The sequence below is a fragment of the Acomys russatus genome, chromosome 20, assembly GCF_903995435.1.
Source record: "Acomys russatus chromosome 20, mAcoRus1.1, whole genome shotgun sequence".
In the NCBI taxonomy this organism is placed as follows: domain Eukaryota; kingdom Metazoa; phylum Chordata; class Mammalia; order Rodentia; family Muridae; genus Acomys; species Acomys russatus.
The window spans coordinates 59,688,207-59,712,687 of record NC_067156.1 but is presented as its reverse complement, the minus strand read 5'-3'; the positions used below and the strand labels follow the sequence as shown (position 1 = coordinate 59,712,687).

Here is a 24,481-nt window from a genome sequence, read left to right as displayed (position 1 = left end):
CACTCCATAAGCCAAGAGTCTTTGGACTCCTGATTTCCATGACTCAGCCCCTGAAATGCTAGGACAACATGTATGCAGCATGCCAACCTAGCTTGCATCTCTGGCTTACCAATGTATTTTTATTTACTCATTTGGAGTGTGGTTGACAGAAATAATAGGGATGAAGAAAAATTAGATGACATCAGCTTACATGTAGATCACTACTGGGGCTCAGACATGAGCTTCTTTTATATTCTCTGGAGATTAAACTTTGTTCAAGAATTTCCAGAGTGACTTCATCTTGACATTTTTTCCTCCCCTCCATGCAGCAAGAGTTGTGCTTGCCAGAAAAAGATGTGAATGAAATATATCCAATTCTGTCTTAGTAGTTTTTAAAGTACATGTTTATAGTTGAAATATGTATTGTAGATTTTAGAACATGTGGTAAAAGTTTTTTCTTATTTCTAAAAAGATACATTGATAGCACTAAAAGAAAAGAAATAGACAAATAGAAGAATGGGAAGGCTGTTTAGATGAGCTGGTTGTATATTGTGTCTGTGTTACCCACTGTGATGGTAACACTCACTGTAGATGAGTATAGTGGTTTGCAGGCCTTGGTTTTAAGGAGTTACGCTGTGGAGGGAGAAATAGGCCTTGTTTTTGTTTTGTTGTTGTTATTTCTTTTATTTTTTATTTTTTTATTTTTTGGAGACAAGCAAGTTGCCATTATGGCTCAGCTGGCCTTGAATCCTCTTGCTTAGCTTTCCTCTGGCTGGGATTATAGCCGGACCACTATGCTTGGCAGGTGGATCGCAGTGACTTTTAGTTTCTTTATCTGATTGCACTCCATTTATGAGAAAAGAAAAATGGTGTCAGTGACAAATAGCAGTAAGTCATATGTCATTTAGTGTCTTCCAAATGGGATAAACGTGACTTAATGCTTACTTTGAACAAATAGGCTTTTTCACTTACAAAATGAAACTTTAAAATGACAGATAATAAAACATGAAACATATTTTGAGCAAAATGGGAGCCAAATGAAACTGTTTTCTTGGTGTATTACAGAGGGAGCAACTAATTTAATATAAATCTGGGTGTATAGTGACATTCTTAATATAATTCTGATTTTTAAAAGTGGACATGAAAAAGTTTCAAAATTGACTGATAGGGTTTCTATCGGCTGTTTTGCTAAATGCTGTATTGGTTTGGTGTGGAGCTAGTTATGTTTTGTTTTGTTTTCTGTTAAGTTTCTCGCCTTTGCCATCCTATTCCATTTAAACACTTGCCTCCTGTGCTTCCTGTCCTGCCATTACCAGCACCATGATATGTGCCATGATAATTAACTTTCTGTTGTCAACGTTTTCTTGCCTGGGTTTTGGAGATCCAAATCAGGGAAGTCCAGAGTGGTCTGGGTTGAAATGCTGTGCTTCTCAGCATTGGAAGAGGATCTGTGAAGAAATAGGCATGAATGTTAGGAAGGTAGTGCTTAAGAAAGGGACATTTTGAACAACTTCTGAAGGTTGTATAGATGCTTGTAGGTTTTTTTATTTGATAGGTAACTGGTGAGTTCCCCTTTGACCCACTTTTAGAGTTGTGAATTACCAGACATAATTAGCCCTTCATTTTTGTATAAAAGCATAACATTGCATCTACACATGTGCTGTGTTAATGTCTTCTTGTTTCTCTAGGTCAGCCGGCCAGTATTCTGGCAGGCAGCCATAGTGAAGGACTGTTGCCGATAGCTTCAGGGCCTCCGCCAGGGCAGCAGCAGAACGGGTTTACTGGTCAGCCAGCTACTTACCATCATAGTACGTACATGCTTTTTAAAACCTTGTAAATAGTTGAGAAAATAAATAGGCAGCCTTTATAAAAGCAAATTAATGCATATGGGCCTTAATTTTTAGACAGCACTACCACCTGGACTGGAAGTAGGACTGCACCATACACACCTAACTTGCCTCACCACCAAAACGGCCATCTTCAGCACCACCCGCCTATGCCGCCCCATCCCGGACATTACTGTAAGCTCTCTTTTCATTGGAAGCAGGCCTTTTTCTTTTCTAGCTAGGACTTTGATTTCTATTTTCTTAAGAAAAATGGCTTTGCATCTTTTATTCATCTTATTATTTAATTTTATTAAATGATTAGTGCCTTTTACGTTTTCAATATTATTTATAAACAGTTCCTTTAATAGTTATCCTAACTTTGTTTTGTACCAATGTTCACTAAGTACATTCATTCCTCTGTTGCTGATGGTTCATCAACACCACATTGATTTCCATTCATTTGTTTGCTTTATATGTGTTTTTAGGTCATGTGTGTATACCACCCACAGTCGACCTAAGCCCTTGAGTACTCTGATCTCAAGGTTTCCCTCACCATAGAATCAATGTCATAGATACTATAGATATCTATTAATGCTCCATAAAGGAGTCGTGGGAAGGGTACACTATAGACAGTCCACTTTCAGACAGAATAGGAACATTACTCATTTGAAATTAAAATCACAAGTATAGGGATGGAGGGAAAAAAATCAGGGATATAAATCTTCCATGAATATAAAATCTCTTTCCCTCTCATTTTAAGAGTAATAGTACCAAAAATATAGGGAAGTACAAAAGGCATAACTAATACAACTACTTAGAATCTTATAACCGAGGCATATTACTTCAGTATTATTCCTTCCAGTCATATAAATGGGTGTGTGTGTGTGTGTGTGTGTGTGTGTGTGTGTGTGTGTGTGTGTGATATGTATATATGGGGGAAGGTCATGCTATATACGTATTGTTAATAACAGTTACGTTACTATCTTTCCATGTGTTCAGAGAGTGTGATTTCTAGTGGCTGCCTAGACCAGTGTGTACAATATTGGGTTTGTTCTATGATCGCTGGTCACTTGTTTAAACTTATTAAGCTTCAAGGGTTGTAATTTTATCTGCTTGAAGCAATATTGTAAGAAGTCTATGTAGTAAATCTGTGACTTTTTAGCACAGTGTATTAAGGAATAAGCTTTCAATTATGATAGCTACTGTTCTATTATATAAATGTTCCTAACTTAAGAAACATAAGCATTTACTTTTAGAAAGGGTAGCACTTTAAGTGCATCATAAATAATACTATTGTTACATGAATAATTAATTTATAATCTGTATTAAGTATTGCCTGTATAGCTGTAAATTGTTAAATAGCATTTATCAGATAACACTAAGGTTAGCTGTTAATATCACAAAAAAATTCAGGAAATAAAGCTTGTAAATTCTTGGACATGGCATAAACTTGATCTAAGCAAGTTTTAATATTTATGTTTATGATATTTATATTTAAGGTTTATTAAAAGTTTTAACATTGAAAAACTTTTAATAAATAAAATGGGGTTTTTATTATGTTTTCTTTAGGGCCAGTTCACAATGAACTTGCATTCCAGCCTCCCATTTCTAATCACCCTGGTAAGTATTTTTCCATATTGATTCCCTGTGTGTTTATTTTTATGTTTATCTTTATATTGGATTACTTTTTTTTAAATATGAAAGTTACTCTCCTAGTCCATGTGCAGTATATCAGTGACACTGTTCTTTGACAGCTGTATGCTTCCTGTATGTAGATTTTTATTAGAATAATTGGTATGTGTGCTCCTGTCGATTATATTACACAGGAATGAAACTCTGCGTAATAGTGACTATGACTTAATGAGCAGTTTAAGAGTTGCTGATAGTCACACATAGACTGTGTTTTAAAATTAGATACTAAGTACAGAATTGCCAGGTCTTGGCATTGCATACATTAATGTGCGGCAGACTGGAACTAAGCGTAAGGAAACAACTTCAATACTAAAACTTAAAAATCTAGGGAAGCAGCTAGTGAGATGGCTCTGTGGCTGAAGGTAGGTGTTTGTGCCAAGTCTGGTAAGATGGAGTGTGTTCCGCAGGATCCACATGGTAGGAGAGACAGACTTCCACAAGTTGTTCCCTGACCTCCGTGTATGTATGTGTGCAAATGTGTACACATTAAATGTAATTAAAATGTCAGAAGAATAGTAAGTAGATGCTGAAAATGGAAATAATCTGTTTTATAAGAAAAGTACAAATTGTCTAACTGAAATTCAGAAAACATTAAGTTAAATTTGTAGGAGCAGGGAAAAAGGAAAACCCTGAAAGCTTGAGATGCCAAAGGCCTTCTCTAACACAAACAGTAGGAGCCCGAGATTTTCTAATTCCTTTTTTTTCCTTTTTTTTAAATAGGGTTTCTCTGTAGCCTTGATTCTCCTGGACTTACTTTGTAAACCAGACTAGCCTCAAACTCACAGAGATCTGCCTGCGTCTGCCTCCCAGAGTGCTGGGATTACAGGAGTGTGCCACCCACCCCGGCTCTAATTCTGTTTATAACTGATTTTCTTCACTTGAGAAGATGCACTTACAGTTAGTTGCCTCTCAGTGTTTGCAGGGTTCTGTTCCAAGGATTCTCTTGGATACCCAGATCTAAAGATACTCAAGTACTTTATATAATAAAAACCATGTAGCATTTATTCTCATGATTTACATACGTCTTTTAGTATATTACTGCAAATATGGCATCATTTTACATAAGACACTTGAAGCTTCTGCAGATTTTGGTGTTCGGTGGTTCTTCTAGAACCACCCTTTGTGGATGTAGGATAACTATATGTTTCCAGTAAAGCCTTGAAAAATACAGCTACAATGACCCTCGACTCTAAGTGAAAGGATAACTTAGAGTTCTAAAGAGTTGTATAAATGGGGTTTTGTTATTTATGTTGACTTCAAGTTTTTTTCTAGCTCCTTAAAAGTGATTGGATAGAAGATCTTTGTGTTTAACAGCATTTCTCATATAGCGATTAACCTACCTCCTAGATCAAGAGACAAAATGACTTTATTGACACCAATTGCAGTAGGCGTGGTTCTTTTTTTCTTTTTCTTTTTTTGGTTTTATGAGACAGGGTTTTTCTGTGTACCCTTGGCTGTCCTGAAACTCACTCTGTAGACCAGCCTGGTCTCAAACTCAGAGATCTGCCTTCCTCTGTCTCCCAAGTGCTGGGATTAAAGGCCTGTGCCATCGTGCCTGGCTGTAGATGTAATTCTTAATGAACGTATAGTGCAATAATTTCATGTTTGGAAACATTGTATCAAGATCTTAGTTTATGTTTAGATAAATATATTTTAAGGAGAAAATGAGAGGTGCAAGAATTAAGACTCTTGCTGGCTCTGAGGCAGCATTGTTGAGAGTCAGTACTGGCTTATGTGCCTTATGGGACTCAGTGTTTGATGTAATTCAGGAGGAGACAATCTGCAGGAATAAGGACTGCCTGGTTCTGATGAAAGATGTAATACTGAGTGGACTGTGTAGGGGATAGATAATGGCGGGTTATTTGCTTCATTCCTCTCTCAATAGAAAGGGTGATGAGGCCAAATAGCCCCTACTGTTTAGAGAATAGTATTGACCACATGAGGGTACATCTGCGGCAGCCTGTTCTTTAGTAGAACACAGAAGTGGCTTAATGGTGAGTGCATCCTAAAGGGACTTCTGTCCAGCTATCGCAGAGGATTAGTTCTGCGACGATACTAGTTTAGACCTCAAGTCACTGTGGCTAGTGCCATCCCTGGGTTGCTGGTCCTGGGTGCTGAAAGAGGAACATGCCAGTTAGCAGTGTTTCTCCATGGGCTCCGCTTCAGTTCCTGACTTAAGCCAGCCTTGACTTTCCTCGGGGATGGATTGTGACTTGACATTTGCAAGATGAAGTAAACCCTTTCCTCCCCAAGCTGCTTTTGGTTATGGTGTGTTATCACAGCAATAAAACCCCTGAGACAAAAAGATACACAAAGGTGTGGGATCAGGAGGCAAGAAATGTTGAGAACATTCTGAATGCTGGATTTATCACCTCACTCTCACCGCCATGTCTGCGCCCCTGCTGCTGCCCATACCCAGTTACAGCAACCAGCATACGCATCCACTTTCCTTACTGAACAAATAAAAATGAAACCAGTTAAATACTCTTCTTCCCATATGTAGCCTTGGCTGTTTTGGAACTAACTCTTAAACCAGGCTGCCTCAGTTCACAGAGATCCACCTGTTTCTGCCTCCAGACTACTGGGATTAAAGGTGTGCACCACCAATACCCTACCTAAACATTCTTAAGAAGGTCAATTATTTGTTTTTTTCAGTATTTTTGAGGTTATTTGTGTTAAAACACTGATGGATTGAACTTTACCAACTTTGGGTGTGTTTCGAGAGTGCTTGTTCAGTGCTCATAGAGGATGTACAGGGCATCACGTTCAGATCTGAGTAATAAAGAGAGGAAGTAATTCAGTGAGTCCATTAGGTCTCTGTCCAGGTGGGTATTACCTTACTTTTATTTCAGAAATTAAAGATAATATTTTGGAGAGATGTATTTTCCATTATAATTGAGCAATATTTGTAAAACCAGTGCTTTATGATCCACTCCCCTTTTACAAACAATATTTCGCTGAGTTCTTATATTGTAAAACCCAAACCAAAACAACCTCCTAAATGAGCGGATGAACGTCTCCTTTACAGCTGGTTTTCCTGGCTGTTGTGATATGCTGCCCCTGTACTTCATGGGGTTGGTTTTGTTAACTTGGCAAAGACCCTTCACAGAGACCAAGTTCATGCCCAGTGTTAGTGCCTTTCAGCTGAGCTGGCATAACACAAGTGCTCTCTGGACTGAATAATCCCAGCTTCTTGTTCATGTTGGTCCTGAGAGGCTGCAGAGCTATCTGTCATTATGTGGCATTTGGTCCTTGAGGCAAAATTGCAAAAATATATGCAAAAAGCTTAAAGGACATTTTCTATTAGCTTTCCATAGTTTTAAAATAAAACCTTTCCTTCTGGGTGCTGAGAATGAAGAAGCTTTTCATGTCATAGCCCAACACTGTCAAGCTCTCTCCCACTGTAGCCTGTGTCTTTACAGATAAAACTCTCTCCTTCCACTTTCTTAGGCCTTGAGTTTCCATTTCTGGTCTATGATGTAACCCAGTACAACTTAGGCTTCATTCTTAACCCATCTAAACTCTTTCCAGCTCTCAGCAGGTCAGTCTGTGTGTCACCCCGTGGAAAGCTGCAGTTTCTTCGGGCATCGCCGCCGTGTGGTGTCTGGAAATTAGCCAGGCAGGAACGTGGTCAGAGGGGAGTAATGGAAGGGGTAGTGCATTTGCAGATACTTCAGTGGATAATGATAAAAGTTTAGTTTTCTTAAACATGGAGGCTACAAAACTTTTTCTTGTTTGAGTTGACTTTGGCCTAAAGTGAAGCTTTGGCGTTCAGTGGAAGCTGGGAAATACATTGTAATTGGAAGCCCCACCCTCAGCATTGTATTTATTTTGTAACTACATTTTTGTTTTTATACTGTTTACTCAAAGATCTTGTAAGTGGTATTAGTTTTTATTTTTTTATTTTTTAAAGATTTATTTATTTATTTGTTATACAGTATTCTGTCTGCATGTGTGCCTACCCACTAGATCTCATTACAGATGGTTGTGAGCCACCATGTGGTTGCTGGGAATTGAACTCAGGACCTCTGGAAGAGCAAGCAGTGCTCTTAACCACTGAGCTACCTCTCCAGCTCCCTAGTTTTTATTATTGTTAGAAATTTGGGTAATTTTTAAGTGGCTTCAATTCTGGCTTCAGTCAGTTTACCTGCTTCTTGTTTGCTGATTGCTATTGTCCCTAACTTAATATGATGCCTTCATTAAAGGTTTTTACTGTTCGGGGCTGGTGAGAAGGTCAGCAGTTGAGAGCAGTGGCTACTCACCTGAAGAGTCTGGGTTTGATTCTCAGTACCCATGTAGCAGCTCACAACCATTCACAGCTGTAGTCGGGATCGGGGATTCTGTTCTGGCCTCTTTGGGCTCTGCACACATGTGGTACACATACATACATGTAGACAAACATACTCACAAAATAAAAAAAAAAATCTTTTAAAAAAGTTTTTTAACTATAGAAAATAATTTCACAAATATTTCAAAACTAGTGTTTAAGCAATCATTTAGATATATTTTATATGTCCTAAACAAATATATTTAAAGACTTGTATTTCCAGCTGGATGGTAGCACAAACTCTCAGTCCCAGCACTGGGGAGGCAGAGGCAGGCGGATCTCTGGAGTTCGAGGCCAGTTTGGTCTACAGAGTGAGTTCCAGGACAGTCAAGGCTACACGGAGAAACCCTGTTTCAAAAAAAAAAAAGAAGAAGAAAGAAGGAAGAGTTATATTTGCAATGAATTGATTGGATTGATATTACAAAGTATTTAAACATTTTGAGTCATTTACTTCCCCCCACCCCTATCCCATCCTCCCCTTTTTTGTGTTTTAGACACAGTCTTCTTGTATAGCCTGGAACTAGCTGGTCCAGGCTGGCCTCACTCACAGTCCTCATGTGTTACCTCCCCGAGTGCTGGCTTCACAGACATGCCTTCATGCGGCCTAGTGACCCCTCACTGGGCATGGCTCTGTTGCTAGACAGAGTTCTGCAAAGTTAAACTATCTGGTCTTCAACCCCATCAGACTTGACAAGGAATACAATTAATTACCTGAGTAAACAGGAAGTACAGGTTAGCAGCTTCCAAAGTGAAAAAAAATGACAAAGACAGTTTGCTACCTGAAAAGTCTAGCTGCTTCCTTCTCTTGTTGTCATGACAATACCTGAAGAAAGCAAGTGAAGGAAGAAAGGGTTCATGTTGGCTCATAGTTTGAGACTATAGCTTACCGTTCCAGAGAATTGATGTTGGGTATCTAGGTATCTCTTTCCTGTTGACTGCTGCTGTTACTTACTTGCCTGTGACTTCAAGTTGATGTTTTTCTGTTGTTGTTGTCCAGCTGCATGTTTTTCATATTTTCCTGCGGCATGTTTGCTCTTTTACTATAGACCTGGATGAGAAGTGTGAGCAGTAACTGTGGTTCTTTCTGAGATTATTTCACACGCACCCATTACTTTTATGTTTGGCCTCACTGACAGTTTGATTCAGATTATACAGACTTTATAACACATTGTGGTACAAACAGGGCTTTTCATTCAGGTCTTGAGTTTTTAGATAGAATGTCCCTCAGCTTTCTGTGATGGAGTGCTCTTCCAGCCATCTTCTGTCCTACAATGTTTCCCCTTTCTCCTCCTCCACCTCCTCCTCCACTGCCTGTCTTCCTCTTCCTCTCCCTAATTCTCTTAGCAGTGTTGCTCATGTTCATCTGCTCATTTGCCCCTGTACCTGCATTAGGAATCTCTGTGAGGGACTGTAAACTCTCTTGTTTGCTTGTTTTGTATATACTACCAAAAATTCCTAGATATTCTATATGTATCTGTTAAATAAATTATAAAAGGAAAACCAAACAAATTACATGTATTTGAACTTTCTTTAATAATGCAAACAAAATCAGAAATAGTTTACTGTTTATATTGACAATCCAAACAAAGCATTGTCTTTTTCTTTCCCACCTCTAGCTAGTCATTTAAAATGTTCGGAGCTAAAATTGTACTAGTTGACTCACTAAAATAACTTCTAAAAATATACCTTACTGTTTATGTACATTAGGCAAATGACCTTTTTTGACAGACAGTTAATAATATCTGTGTAAAATAACTGTGCATAATAAGTATAAATGTAAGTAGGAATATGTTGGCTGATTTATAACTTTATTCTAATTAGGAGTCTGTAATAACATACCATAGACCATGCCTTAGGCTTGGTGTACTTTTTAAAATTGAAAATTCAGACAACTTATATGTAAAAAAAAATACATTTAATAAGAAAATAAAGAAAAGAAAATTCAGACAACAGATGTGCAATCACCTGAACTGTCAGGATAGAACATTTTATTTTAGAGCCCTGTCTGTCTGTCTGCCTGTCTGTCTATGTTATCTATCTAATCTATTTATTTTGATTTTTGGGACAGGGTTTCTTTTCTTTGTGTAGCTCTGGCTGCTCTGGAGCTCACTCTGTAGACCAGGCCTACCTCATTGAGATCTGCCTGCCTCTACCTCTGCCTCCCCCCGCCCCCCAAGTGCTTGAATTAAAGGTATTTGCCACCACCACCTGGCTAGAGTCTGATTTCTCATGTTCTTTAAATCTCAGTTGACTTGGCCCTTAGAGTGTCAGGGTAGAGGTACTGCAAATAAGATAGGGAGCCGCTACTTTTTCAGTGTGTTACATTGTCATCGTACAGTTTTTGTGTGCTTCATTACCCCTTCATCCCTTCATCCTTGTTTAGTGGGGTGAAAAAGTCCCTTCTTCCCTAATATCTGTTTCGTAGATGAATGTTCTTTTTCATTTATGTTCTGTAGCTCCTGAGTATTGGTGTTCTATTGCTTACTTTGAAATGGATGTTCAAGTAGGAGAGACCTTTAAGGTTCCTTCAAGCTGCCCTATTGTAACTGTGGATGGATACGTGGATCCTTCTGGAGGAGATCGCTTTTGCTTGGGTCAGCTCTCCAATGTGCACAGGACAGAAGCTATTGAGAGAGCAAGGTATGCTTAGTGAGAAAAACGAATAGTACATTAACTTTTATTCAAGGTCATTGTTTTATATGTATGAGTCTTAAATATAAAGGAGGAAAAGTCATTTTCAATATTTAGACCTTGAAAGCAGTCCATTCTAATTGTAGCTATTGCTAAATATAGTTACAAAAAACCAGCAAGTTTTCTTTGTTTTATAATAGCTATGATTTCTTTGCTATTCCACTCAGCTATTAGCCACATGTGGCTTTTGAACACTTAAAATATGGCTCATGTGATTGAGCAGTTGAATTTTAAATGTATTTCAAATAGTTGTATGTTGTTAGTGGCCTGATTTGGGCAATGTAGCATATAAGACTCAATTTCCTTATAAAAAGTATAAATTATATGGGTTTGGAGAGATAGCTCAATCGTTAAAAACCTTTGTTATATTTCTAGAGGAGTGAGGTTCAGTTCCCAGCCCCCACAACTGCTGGTAACTGTAGCTCCAAGGGATCTGCTACTTCAGCCCTTCATGGGCACCTCCAACACACGCACGCGCGCGCGCGCACACACACACACACACACACACACACACACACACACACACACACAATCTTTTTTAAAACTATAGAATTTAATTAGGTGTGGTGATGCACGCCTGTGATCCTGGCACTCAGGCAGAGGCAGGCAGATTGCTATGAGTTCAAGGCCAGACTGGTCTACAAAGCAAGTCCAAGACATCCAAGGCTACCCAAGAGAAACCTTGTCTGGAAAAAAAAAAAAATATGGCGTTTACCTCATTGATTTGTGAAGGTTAAATAAAATTTGTGTGCTGATATAGTAAGTATTGCATTTGTTTACATAGAGGTGAATGTATTTATTTCTTAATATACAAAAAGGAAAAGAAATATAAAAGCTGTTAACAATGGCTATTTTAGACATTATATTATATTTTTATTCTTTATTATTGCTATGCACCTGAAATAAAACTTCTTATAACTAAGATGAAGTATAATTCTGTCTTCTCTTCCTCAGGTTGCACATAGGCAAGGGTGTGCAGCTGGAGTGTAAGGGTGAAGGTGACGTCTGGGTCAGGTGCCTTAGTGACCATGCAGTCTTTGTGCAGAGCTACTACCTGGACAGAGAAGCCGGACGAGCACCTGGTGACGCTGTGCATAAGATCTACCCAAGTGCATATATAAAGGTCAGTGGCACGTGCGTGGCAGTATTTCACACGCCACGGGCTCTCTGTTGCTGACGCCTGGAAGTGGAGGTGAGGGGAGTGGAGACCTGTCTTAGGTTGGTATGCTGTGGCCGGAGGTGGTGAGGCCATCTTGTGATGTGAGCAGGGGAGTGGCCGGCCTTGGCTGCACAGTGAGCACTGTCTCAACAAATAAGCACCACAGCAACAAAATATGCATGTGTTTCGACTGTAGAACCTTCACTGCTGTAAGCGTCCGGCTAGTTCTGTGGTTACTTTTATGTCCTAGTGTTTTGAGATTTGTGAAGTTGCTTAGAGTGGTACATAGATTCTTGAAAACATTGACTGAAGTCTCCAACATGAAATTGGTGGAAAATCACACTAGAATTTCCTTTTAGCTGGTGTTTAAGAGTTTATAGAAGACAGATATAAAGTTAATATTTTTTAAGGGATGGAATCTTTTCTTTCAGTGGTAGGCACATGCTCTACTACTGAGCTATGTCCTCAGCCCTTCATAAAACTGCAAATTAAGATGCTGAGAAACCAGAGATTTTTAAAAAATTGATTGTTACATATTCAGCACACCTCAATTTTATTTATTATTGTTGTTGATAATAATAATAATAATAATAATAATAATAATAATAATAATAATAATAATAATAATATTTATTTATTTTGGTTTTTCAAGGGAGGGTTTCTCTGTGTATCCTTGGCTGTCCTGAACTCACTTTGTAGACCAGGCTGGCCTTGAACTCACTGAGCTCCACTAGCCACTGTCTCCCAAGTGCTGGGGTTAAAGGTGTGCGCCACCACCACTCGGCCTCAATTTTATTTTTAACAAATGCTCCTTTGAGAAGAGAGAAATAGGTACAATGAGTTTAAATATATTTTCAATTTCAGATTTTTCAGCTACTAGGAGCACCTTCCTTGTCAGCTGTCACAGTGGTAGGACTGAGTTTGTATCTTACCACTGGAGTTTAGGAAATGCTTCTGTTACAGAGAATGTAGCCCAATTCCGGCACAGAAATGGAAATGCTTCATAGTTGTACACATGTTCTGTATCATTTCACTTAGTTCAATTAAAGGATGCCTGTAGCTGGGCATTTTGGTGCATGCCTGTAATCCCAGCACTCGAGAGGCAGAGGCAGGTGGATCATTGTGAGTTTAAGACCAGCCTGGTCTACAAAGTTTAGGACAGCCAAGGCTACACAAAGAAACCCCGTCTTTTTTTTTTTTTTAAGGTTACCTGTGGCCTAGGGTTTTTTAGAGATGGTGTTTCACTGTGTAGCCCTTCCTGGTCTTGAACTCCTAAGTATGCATATGAACCACCACCTGGCTCTTTTTTGAAGCTTAGAAACATACCAAGTATAGAGAAAATTGCCACTCCTATGTTCCTGTGGTCCTTGACATGTGATTTTGCCAGTCTTTTGTTCTCTCCATACTTTATTTATTAATTTTTGGTGTGGAATAATTTCACAACAGTTGTATCATTGCATAGTTTGCTTATAGAATACTCAGAAATTTTTGCAGTTCCTAGTACTCTGGGAGGCAGAAGCAGGCAGATCTCTGTGAGGTCAGGGCTAGCCTGGTCTACAACACAAGACTAGGATAGCCAAGGCTATACAGAGAAACCTTGTTTTAGGGGGGAAAAAAGACTTTTAAAAGAGAAATGTTTACAGTTTTTAACTTTTCTACGAGGAATTTTTATGTTTTATTGTTTGTGTTACTATTTGTGTTTTGTTTTGAGGCAGGCTTTCACGCCACCCAGGACAGTGGTATACTTGTTAGTGGCTGAGGTTGGTCCTCTTCCCTCCACTCCTGCCCCGGCCTGAGTGCTGGGATTACAAGCATAAGACATTGCACCCAGTTTAATGGAATGCTAGAATCGCACCAGGGCTTTGTATAATCTGGTAGTGTCATTGGATTTATATGACTTGTGCTTCGTTTTATTTGATTGGCAAGTTCATTTTGAAAGAATTGTTTCTTTGTCTTTATCTTAATTTTTTTCCCTTTCATTAACTTTTCTCTATAGGGTGGTTTGTTGCCACAGGAATCCATATTTCAGAACCAAATTGTATAACGAGGAGGTAGCGAGACTTTGTCTTTTGGGGGAGTTTAGTTTCCTCCTCTGTGTATGCACAGAATTGAATTCCCTTGAGCATGTTTCTCTGGCACCTTTGCAGCTATGGGCTACATTTGCACCCTAGGGCACATCTGCACTGACTATCAAATTGTTTAGCTGGTGCTTGACTCATTGGCAGATGCCTAGTTGTATCCCTGAACACTGGACTGTTGTCCCTTTTCATAGTACAAAGAAGTGGATTTCTGTCTTTACCCTCTTACGGTCTTGGAAGTGGTAGTAACTTTGTCTTCGGTTTTAGCTGTTTGCTGTGAGGTTTTGTTTGTTTCTTTTTTTGTATTACCAGTTGATGGGTTGGTTTTGCTTTTTGGCTAGTCTTAATCATTGTTTTAAAGTTTTGGTAAATTTTTTTGATAGTTCATTGTGTGGGCAGGTTTTTATGGTAATCACATATTTTTGCAATAAATGGGGTGGTCCTAGGTTCTCAGAGTTATCCATGGGGACCAGGCTAGTAAGCATCAGTTCCTGCCGACTTGAGTTCTTGCCTTACTGCTTTTGATATGGAAGTGTGAATGAAATAAACCCTTTCCTCCCCAGTTGTTTTTGTTGATGGTATTTCATCACAGCAATAGCAACCCTGTCTAGGAGAATCTGCTGGACCAGTTTTACAAAAGCCATATATTTCCACTAGTATGTGAAGGGTTCAGTTCATCTATTTTTTAACAACACTAATGGATATGCAGTTTTTCTAATATTGAATCTGATTTGCTTTTGAACACACATATTGGCGGATGAAGCAGAAGATGCTTTAAAAAAAATTACTATGAATGATACTTTATTCAGTCCTTTTCTTTACAACTGAAACTCTGGAAATTCAAAGTTAACATCCTTGCCTGTGAGCTTCTTAAACACACCAGGAAAGGTTTCCACCTTGTGCTCCACGTTGCTCTGCTGTGCTTTGTCTGAATGACCCTTTAGGAGCCGCTACCGTCCAGTTTGACACGGATCTTCCTACCCACAATTTCACGTGGGAAGAGCAAGTCCCCAAGGATGGCGTCACGCTCTGCTATCAGGGTGCGGCTTCTGGGTGCTTCTTATTTTTCATGTGGCTTTTCCAGGTTGGCTTGGGCAGAATCCTCCTCTGAGCAATGAAAACCACATGCTTCCTACTGAACTTTTTCTCCAGTTCACGAAGTAGCCCAACTTGGATTTTCAGGAAAGATTTCAGCTGAGGAACTCGTACAAAAATTATGATAGCCTTCTGATCACCACCACCTTCATTTTCCTTGGCTGCAGTGATGCTGAGCACCTTCACCCTTCACGGAGTACCGGGTTAGAAAGAGACAGGAGAGGCTTTAAGACAAAAAAGTTGTTTATGTGGAGCTAGGTTGGAAAGTGTTATGAATTCATTAAGTTTAGTTTATTTCCAACATCTGTACTTTATGGCTTTGTAAAAGTTTTTTGTATGTATGAATGTTTTACCAGCATATATGTGTGTGTGTGTGTGTGTGTCACATGTGTGCCTAGTGCTTGCAGAGGTCAGAAGACAATGGCAAGTTCCTTGGATATGGGATCACAGATGGTTGTGAGCCACCACGTGGGTTCTGGGAATCCATAAGAATAACAAGTGTTCTTAAGCAATGCACTGTAAACCAGTCCCATATTGGGATCTCTACTTTTAGGCTAGGTAACTTAGTAAGTGCTTTCTGCAGTTTTAATCCGCAGGTGTACATAGTAGTACACCACTGTGTTCCTTTCTCCTCCAGGCCATTTCCTGATGTTAATTCAAGCTGATGCAGAATTATAATTGAGCCTTATCAGAGAAATGCAAAATTTGTCTCTTGATTGAAAGAGGTAGTATACTGAAGATGCTGTACTCGTGTGTGTTATGTAAGGAGTTTGTAATAAACATACATAAGAGCAACTATAGAAGACAGGAGCATAAATGGGAGCACAGTGAAGTTGTTCGTTAGCTTATGAGTGGCGGGTTAGAAATACTTGTTTGTATCTGTACTAAAAAGAACACTTACAACCTTTGCTTTCTTTGAACTGCTCTGTCAGCGTAGATGATTCTGAAATGAAGATGGTTTCGTGTCAATGATTGTACTTATTTTCCCATTCTGTAAGAGAGACTATGTTGTGTGTGTAGCCAACCATTTATTGTGTGAAGCCAGCAAATGTACAGTCTCATAAATTTTGTATGGCTTAGCTGAAAACTTTGTTTCCCAGTCTTAGTGTACGGTTACAAGAATGATCATGGAAGAAAGGTTCCCTGGTGCATTGTTTTTATTCATCTTCCGATTCAAGTTGTCAGTTTTTATTTTTGTAGTTTCTTTTAATATATGCTGCTGGTATACTATGCCGTCAGTTGGATGTGTGACCACTTACAACATAATTCTACTGTGCCTTTATGTGAAGATTCTTTGGTTGATGGTGGGGAGGAATCTTGAGCATTGTTGAGCCTATGTTTAGAAAATAAGATTACCCGTGGGCTAGGCATGGTGGTACACACCTGTAGTCCAGGTCTTGGGAGGCAGATGCAGGAAGAGTTGCAGGCTAGTCTAACCTACACAAGTGAGTTCCAGACTAGCTCGGACTACATAGTGAGGCCTTCCCCTGCAAAAGAATACATATGTTACTCTTATCACAATGGTGGGTTTTAAAAAGTGATTACATATAGGTAATGTAAAACACACAAAACTATGAAATTCATATCAGGGGTCAGGATTAAACCTAGATGACTATTGATAACTTTAGATAAAACATCAAAGGTTTCATTTATTTAGAAAACCCAGTAATTTGGATTTCATTAAAACTGGTTTTCTAGATTGAGGATTAGAAATACGGGTCAGTTGGCAAAGTGCTTTAGGACCATGTTAAGAGTGCTTGTTGATCTTCAGAGGACGCACATGAGGCGTCGCATGGCTGCCTGCAGCTCTGGCTCCAGGGGATTGACCAGCCTCTTGTGGCTGTCATGGCCGTTCACATACACACTGTATACTCTCACACATAATCTAGGTGTTTTCTTATATGGTGACAGTGCAGTTTGCTGTACTTTAATATTGCAAGCGTCATCAAAGATGTTGGCCAGATGTTCAGTTCTGTCCCTTGCAGCTTAAGGAAAACATGGTGGTCTGACTGTGAGAGGATGGGCTTCCTTACGTGTTCACTTGACACGGATGGGCAGCTCTTCACAAGCTAGGCACCGCTGGCCCACAGGGATCTGTCTAGACAGTGAGGTGTGCCTCTTGCTCATCTCCAAACTGTACACTCTGCGAAAACATTTTTTAAATGTCATTTGAAAACTTAGGTATGTGTTTGGGTGCTTTGCTTCCACCTGTCTGCACCACATGAGTGTCTAGAGCCCCCTGGCAGCTAGCAGAGGACACCAAATCCCCTGGCACTGCAGCTACACAGTGTGAATTGTAATGTGGCGCTGATGATCAAACCTGGGTACTTTGGAAAAGCCTTGAATTTTAAAACTTGCTAATTAGCTCTTTTCTTGTAAGAGGCAAATGGAAATGGAGTTCTTGATTGTTGGTATATTGCTTTTGGCTTTTGATGAGTGGATCATATTAAACTTAACTTTTCCTTTTGAAAGGTCTTTGATTTGCGGCAGTGTCACCGGCAGATGCAACAACAGGCGGCCACCGCACAAGCAGCAGCTGCTGCCCAGGCAGCAGCTGTGGCAGGAAACATCCCTGGTCCTGGGTCCGTAGGTGGAATAGCTCCAGCGATCAGTATGTCTGCTTTTGATTTTTCTGTGCAAAATGTAATAGTGGCTTTTAATCTTGGTTCACTCAGTTGATTCTTTTAAGCAATAATAGAAATTTTTTTTTAACTGGGTTATAACATCTGAATGTGTAAAAAAATCCTTTCTTCTGTAATAGTTTCACTTCGCCTGAAATGGGATCCTGTTTCCATTAGGGGATCAGTGGGTTTTTTTATACTTAGTTTCTCCTTTTTGCTTGTTAAATTTGTTGCCTCACCAGCCAGGCTCAGAAGTGGACACCTCCATTAGACACAGTGTGCTGAGCACAGAGAGCTGAATGAAGGTGGCAGGTATAACTTGTAGACTTTTAGTCTTAGGGTAAAATTGAACTGTGCCAGGTTTCACACTGGTGGGGAATTTTTTACTGCAGAGTTAAATTCCTGACTATAGGCTTTTATGATGGAAACACATGGCACCCACCTTCCACACCTGAAGGCATAACTAACTATTCGTTCTTAACTTCTTCAGTGTGGGAAGCAAATCGCACGGGCTAAGAAACCTGCAGTGGCCTGTAGTTCTTTCCATAGCACATGCAAGTTTAGAAGTTTAGAAGTTCACAACTTATGTATATATAAGACATAATCACTAATTCAGTTAAAAAAGATTGGGGATCTGAACTGCTTACTAGTTTTAATATTACAGACATGTTCTGTCTCCTTAAGAATTCAGACTAGTATTGAATTTCTTACTTTCATCTATTCCTTCCCCCCATATTATCTCAAAACTGAGAGACAGATAGAAGTCAACTGAGAGGTCTGTGTGGGGCCAGGCACATGACATCTGATTACCAGTCATGTCTTACTCTAGTATGGCAGGTTAGACGCAGAGATTCTTAGAACCGTGGCCATGCCCTGTCTTCTACAGAGAAGTCCGTTCTTATTCCTGTCCCCCAGCTTCTAAAGAGGAAAATGGGTGAATTATTGGTGGAGTGTGGAAATTTACTTGCTCTCTAATAGTTAAAATACATATGTGGAATGCCAACTGTCTTGACCAGGTTTTCAGTGCCCATTGATGGGTTTAGATCTGTAGTTACTTTTGACTTTTGACAAAGAAGTTGCATGCGGAGAAAAACAATAAAGAAGGCGGCGTGGTGGGGGATGGGGAGAGAGGGCCCGCTGCTGACTGCTCCATGCTTCTTCTGGTAGGTCTGTCTGCTGCTGCTGGCATTGGTGTAGACGACCTCCGGCGATTGTGTATACTCAGGATGAGCTTTGTGAAGGGCTGGGGCCCGGATTATCCAAGACAGAGCATCAAAGAAACGCCATGCTGGATTGAGATTCACCTCCACCGAGCTCTCCAGCTCCTGGACGAAGTCCTCCACACCATGCCCATTGCAGACCCACAGCCCTTAGACTGAGACCTCTCACCGTGGACATGCTAACCATTTCAGCATGGTGGACAATGAAATATACTCGTGTTTATAATCTGAAGATCTATTGCATTTTTGTTCTGCTCTGTCTTTTCATAAAGGGTTGAAAGATGTGTTTGCTGCCTTGCTCTTAGCAGACAGAAACTGAATTAAAACTTTTTTTTTTTTTTTCTATTTTAGAACTTTCAGGCATGACTCAGAGCTTGAAGATCAGGAAGAACCAATTCTTACTAAATCTTCACTGGTTGTTATGTATGACGGAGTCATTCCAGTGCTGGGAAGTCAGCCCTTTAAGTGTGTAAGAGCTCCTTACACACAGGACACTGGTGTGTTACTCTGCAGAATAAATTCAGTGTTGCTGATTTTAAGACTGAGAAGTTCTGAAAGTGAACTCACCTGTTACTTAGCGAGCAAGTTACCGTGGAACACACTCTGCTCAGGTGACACGTGGGCGAGTCACTTTTACCAAAAGCAACTTCACTCTGTTTTAAAAACCTTTTATCCAGAATGTTTTTTGCAAGTTTAACAGTGAAGATGAATTAAATTCATACTGTCTTGCAGACTTCAGGGTTTTTTTCCAAGACAAAACACTAATCTGTGTGCATATTGACAATTCTTTACAATTACCAGTCAAAGAAATGCCATTTGAAGTTAGATTTTTTTTTTTATCCCTAATGAATGACCATTATCAAGATGTGTACTTTTGCCCTGTTAAACAGTAGATGAATTCTTCTATATTTCTAGGCACAGGGTTGATTATAAAAGCCTAGGGGAGGAGTGCCTTTCCCTTAGTTCACAGGGAGAAGGTTTGTATTTATAAAACACTAAAAGCAGTGTTGCCCTGCCTGATGCTCCAGGGCTCTGAGGAGGCAGTGCTTCAGCTAGAATAATGACTAGTCTATGTTCAGAACTGTGCAGAATAATGAAAACATTGCCGTTCGTAATAGGTAGTTTGGATATTTTTGTACTTGATTTGATGTGTGACTTTTTTTCATATACTGTTTAAATCATGTATGTTTTGACATTGTTTAAAATTCAGTTTTTGTGTCTTGGGGCAAGACTGCACACTTTTTTATACCTTTTGGTTATTCTAAGCCCTTTGGCATCATTGATCAGTCGGCAGTGACTTTGTATAGAGATTGAAGTAGAAAAGTTGCAGATACATCGGCTGTACCACAGACTAAACATGTATACTTTTTACCTAGTCAGCAGCGTAAATAAAACTGAGTCTCAACATACAAAGTTGAATTCTAGGTTTGGTTTTTAAAATGCTTTCCTTTTGCACTTTTGAGTCCAATCTCAGTGGCAAGACACCTTCTACTAAATGACAGGCAACAGCCAATTGTATTGTGCAGCTCTGGTTTTCCCTTCACCCTCTACCAGGACTTTTCCATGTACATTATGTATCATGTGTAAAGTTGGTTATTTTTTGAACTTTTATTTTACTGTGGCAAAAAAATAGGCCTGGGATAAATAGTGTGAATAAAATCAAGATCCTCATCGAGATGTTTTTACTCTTTGCTCTGAAAGTTTTCTGTGAATTTTAAAACACAGTAGGCATTTGAGTGCTGGCAACACTTGCGCACAGCAGTTCTTTGTGCCGGCGGTCATGAGCAAGCCCTGCGGCCTGCTTCCTTCAGAAGGCTCCGAAGGCTCGAAGCCGCTGAGCGCTGCTGTGACTGAAGTGTCAGCCCACATCTCGTTCTGTAAAAAGCTTCTCTGTAGCTCATTTCTACTCTTAAGTACTTATAAATACTTTTGTTATAGACCTAATTATCTGTATAAGTTTGGTGATTTTTTAAAATGTTGTATCTGGCAGAATTATAAAAAGATACTTTCTCTAGAAATGTTTGTCTTTAGATCCATTTCACTATGGGGAATAGGAGTGAGAAGAATGAGTTTTAGTATAACAGATTTTTTAAAATCCAGGTTATCTGACCATGCAGTGGTCCAACTTGATGCTTCCTTTTTTACTTTATGGAGAGTTTTCCATGTTTAGTCATCTTCATAAAGTACATGGGAATATTTGCCAGGAAGTATCTCTTCAGAGCCAAGCCACCTGTCTTGGTTTTTTACTAAGAGCCATAGAACTTACTTCTAGTTATTGATGATCTTTGTAATTTGACTGTCCTATGCTTTTAAGGAGTCTAGACTTCCTGACAGCTCAGTTAAACTGTTTCTTTGTGTTCCTTAGTCGTTGCCATCTTTGATGAATAAGACTTTAAAACTTCCCGAAATTTAAAAACTTTGTGTCCGTTTGGGATAAAATCATCTCTGTAGTTCTTAGAGTCTGATTATGATGTGGGTGTGGTTGTGGGTGGTTTGCTGTAATTCATAGCTCAAAAGTCCCCTAAGATGAAATTTCAGTGGAAGAGGGGAGATGAAGTAGGCCCACCCAGTTTGAAACCCATTCTACTTTCGTCCTGTGCCTTTCTGTGCATGATTAAAGGGAGTCCTTGGCAGCATCGCCTTCATTCGTTTGGAAGTGGATTCTTTTCGGGGATAGAGTCTACTTAATTGTTGTACTTTACTGCCCTGCTGTACAAAGATGACGACAAAGCACTGCCGTGAACTTGCTTTTCTACAAACGCCATCTTTCTGTATTGCCCTAAGTCATTGCTCCTGTAAACAGTGCAGGTTCACAGGTGGGATGTGCTGGCTTAGGGAACACACCTGGAAAACCAGCAACACATGATTAGCTATGCTGTCTTTCAAAGTTAAAAATCCAGTTTTGTGGAGAATGGTGTGGTTTGTATTAGCAACTTTGAAGGCAAAGTAAACTTGTAGGTTTTACAGTCTGGAGAAGGAGTCTTCCTGAAATGCTTGTGAAGTGTCTGTGGAGGTAAAATGTATTTGCTGCTGGTCTGCTAGGAACCAGCTAATTGTCACTTATTAGATTTTTTTTTTTTTAATTGCTTGGAGTTGGCCAGAGTTCTTTTTGGTAGTTTCTGTAGCTGTTGTCTTCATTGCTATTTTTATTTAATGGTAGAGTGGTGAAGTAGCAAGTTAGGTCACTGAGATGAGTGAGAACATGAAACCTGTCAAGGAACAGCTCTTACGGGGCCTGTGCAAGTTAGCGGTTGCACTACATCTTGCTACACACCGTGACCTGTGAATCGCCCCTCGAGTCCATCTTTGCACGATCATACAGAAACAGCTGTGAGACTCTTACTCAAGCCTTTCCAGTTTCCTTGTAATAACCAAGCAGCAAGAAGCATGTAAAAAGCCAGTGGCCTTATCCGTGGCAGCGTCCTTGGCAGAGCCTCTGACCTAGCCTTTGTTTCAGTGCAGGGAGGTTGCTGCTTATCTGCTGTTACTGAAGAATGAAAATTTTCATCATCTTGCCTTATTAAGCAGTAAAACTTTTAAAAATTAGCCATTATTGGCGGGAGCTTATTAACATACAAATCAGAATATACTGGGTATACAATTTCTCTCTCTCTTTCTCTCTCTCTATCTATCTATCCAGCTATCTATATCTGTCTGTCTCTCTGTCTCTCTGTCTCTCTCTCTCTCTCTCTCTCTCTCTCTCTCTCTCTCTCTATCTCTCCCTATCGGTCTCTTTCTCTCCTGTCTGTGGACCTCTGGGGCTTCTTAGATGGATAGCCTTTTCTAAATGCCCAAGACTGCTGTGGTTTTGAATCCTGTGCTTTAGTTTTTAGCCCTCCTCTCCCAACTTTGTTTCTGACAGCTCCCACTTCTTGAGTGGTTTGTTAGTGTACCTCTCCTTAGTGTTTTCAAAGTGATTGTTCCAAACTGCTTAGGCAAGGGAACCAGATGGGTGAGGTTATTAGTTCACCCAGGACACTTTCCTGTTGGTTCAAAGGGACGTCAAAGCATTGCTATTTGGCATTCATGTGGTTGCTTCCAGTGGTCCCTGATTCCGGATGCTTTTATGTGGTTGATGTGGACAGAGCTGTCCTATTCATAGCCCGTAGTGCCCCCCTCCCCTGCTTGTTTTGAAATTTTTAGTTTCCACCTAATTCACCCAAAAAGCTGTACTGTTTGCTAGAGGTACTAGCAAACCACACACTGTTTAGAAAACATGTTGGCTTGTTCTGTGTTCTGACCCTCCTCTCTGGCCTTCCTCCTCCACAGACACTTCTGACCTATAGGTGCCTTTATGAGAATCAAGGGTCTGATATCATGCTCCAAGGAGTAGCTAAGGTAATGACTGATGTTTTCAGGGATTTTAGCATCACACTTAAATGAATGAATGAAGCATTTATTCCTTATTATTTTTTTTAACATGGGAAGGACAGAATTTCGGTGAAGACAATCATTTCTCTGTGTTGCTGTGAATACTTTTCACACTGTTTAAGATGCTTTTTTCAGTAAGTCCAGAGTTCATGTTCAACCTACAGCTTGTGGTTCTGGACTCAACTCAGAAAGTTGCACTTGTAGTTCATGACTTAATGTGCCCTTGGCAAGTTGTCTCCCTTCTCCAGGCCTCAGCTGCCTCGTCTGTGAGATGAGGGGTTGGGCTGTTCTGCCAGCTCTGGCTTCTAAGTGACCTTGCCCACCTTGCAGCAGGTTGGGATTTGCTCTTTTCCTTTGTTCTGCTGTTTGAGGGGGTTCTTATTTCTTTGTTATTCAACGAGAGTAGGCTTGCTCTTTCATTGTCCATTCTTCTGTGGACAAGTAGTTTTATACACCCTTACAACATATACCCTTACGACTTGCTTTTAACTAAAGCCCAGCACCGCCTTAGAGGCTTCGATAAATACAGTACACCTGCGGTGGGGTGGGGCCTTCGTTTCATTTTGTCATCATATGTGCTCAGAGCCTCTGTAAAGGCTTTTCTTGGTCACGACATTCTGACTTTCAAGTTGGTGTGTGTATGATACTGTCCTCCTAAGTGCTGGCAGTTCTTCACCTAAAATGGGTTGAAATCCTGTTGCTAATGCCTAGTACTATTAGAGGTCCTTTCTTTGGGTCTTTAGTTGCTTCTGTGCCCAAAACAGGAAGTTCTTCAGAATTATATCAATATTTTAATTGATGCTATGAAAAACAGTATCAGTGAATGATAATTCACTTTATTTTTGCCTCTTTTATATCCATTTTGATTAGACAACTTTTGGCTGGATCATTCCTTTCAGAGAGTTCTCTTCCAGCCTGTTTGGATAATTATAACAGTTTGTTGTTTTTAAGGACCTGGGAACCTTTCTAGGGGGTGGGCTGGGGAGGGGGCTTAGGGAGTCCTGGAAGAGGTCTGTGGTAGCTGGTGTAGAAGGAATGAAACCAGCTGCTCTTGCTGAGGCTGCTTGTCATTGGTAGAAGGACTCACGGGCTTGGATTGGTTAAAAGGCTAAATAGAGAGTTGGCAAATGTCCTCTGAATGGGGAGGGTTTTTTGTTCAGTGCATTGAACATGTGACTTGAGAAAAGCATGACTGCCTGTAGGCGATGAAAACTGGTGTGCTGCAGAGTCCAGTGTGGAAGAAGTGACTTGGGTGTTGGGGACACATGTGGTGGGTGGTACTCCCAACTTTGTCTCGTCCTCTGGGGTCACTCTCAGCCTGTGCTTTCAGGAAAACCTGGTTAGCTGAAGCGCCAATTACTACTTCCTTTCTATATACGTTTGCCTGGTTGAAGTCTGTGGCTAAAACAAAAATAGTTGAAC

General features: G+C 40.0%; 1 protein-coding gene and 1 pseudogene across 1 annotated transcript in view; one reads left to right on the top strand and one right to left on the bottom strand.

The window, feature by feature from the left end:
• Positions 1-19,108, top strand: part of Smad4 (SMAD family member 4) — a 52,951-nt gene extending 33,843 nt beyond the window's left edge. Inside the window, exons 6-12 of the mRNA XM_051163640.1 lie at positions 1,668-1,787; positions 1,884-2,000; positions 3,375-3,425; positions 10,281-10,464; positions 11,470-11,638; positions 17,320-17,458; positions 18,636-19,108. Coding sequence (XP_051019597.1) covers positions 1,668-1,787; positions 1,884-2,000; positions 3,375-3,425; positions 10,281-10,464; positions 11,470-11,638; positions 17,320-17,458; positions 18,636-18,847 — 992 coding nt within the window. The 3' untranslated portion in view covers positions 18,848-19,108. The remainder of the gene's footprint in view (positions 1-1,667; positions 1,788-1,883; positions 2,001-3,374; positions 3,426-10,280; positions 10,465-11,469; positions 11,639-17,319; positions 17,459-18,635) is intronic.
• Positions 14,571-16,974, bottom strand: LOC127204728 (40S ribosomal protein S7-like; annotated as a pseudogene).
• Positions 19,109-24,481: the final 5,373 nt, after the last annotated feature.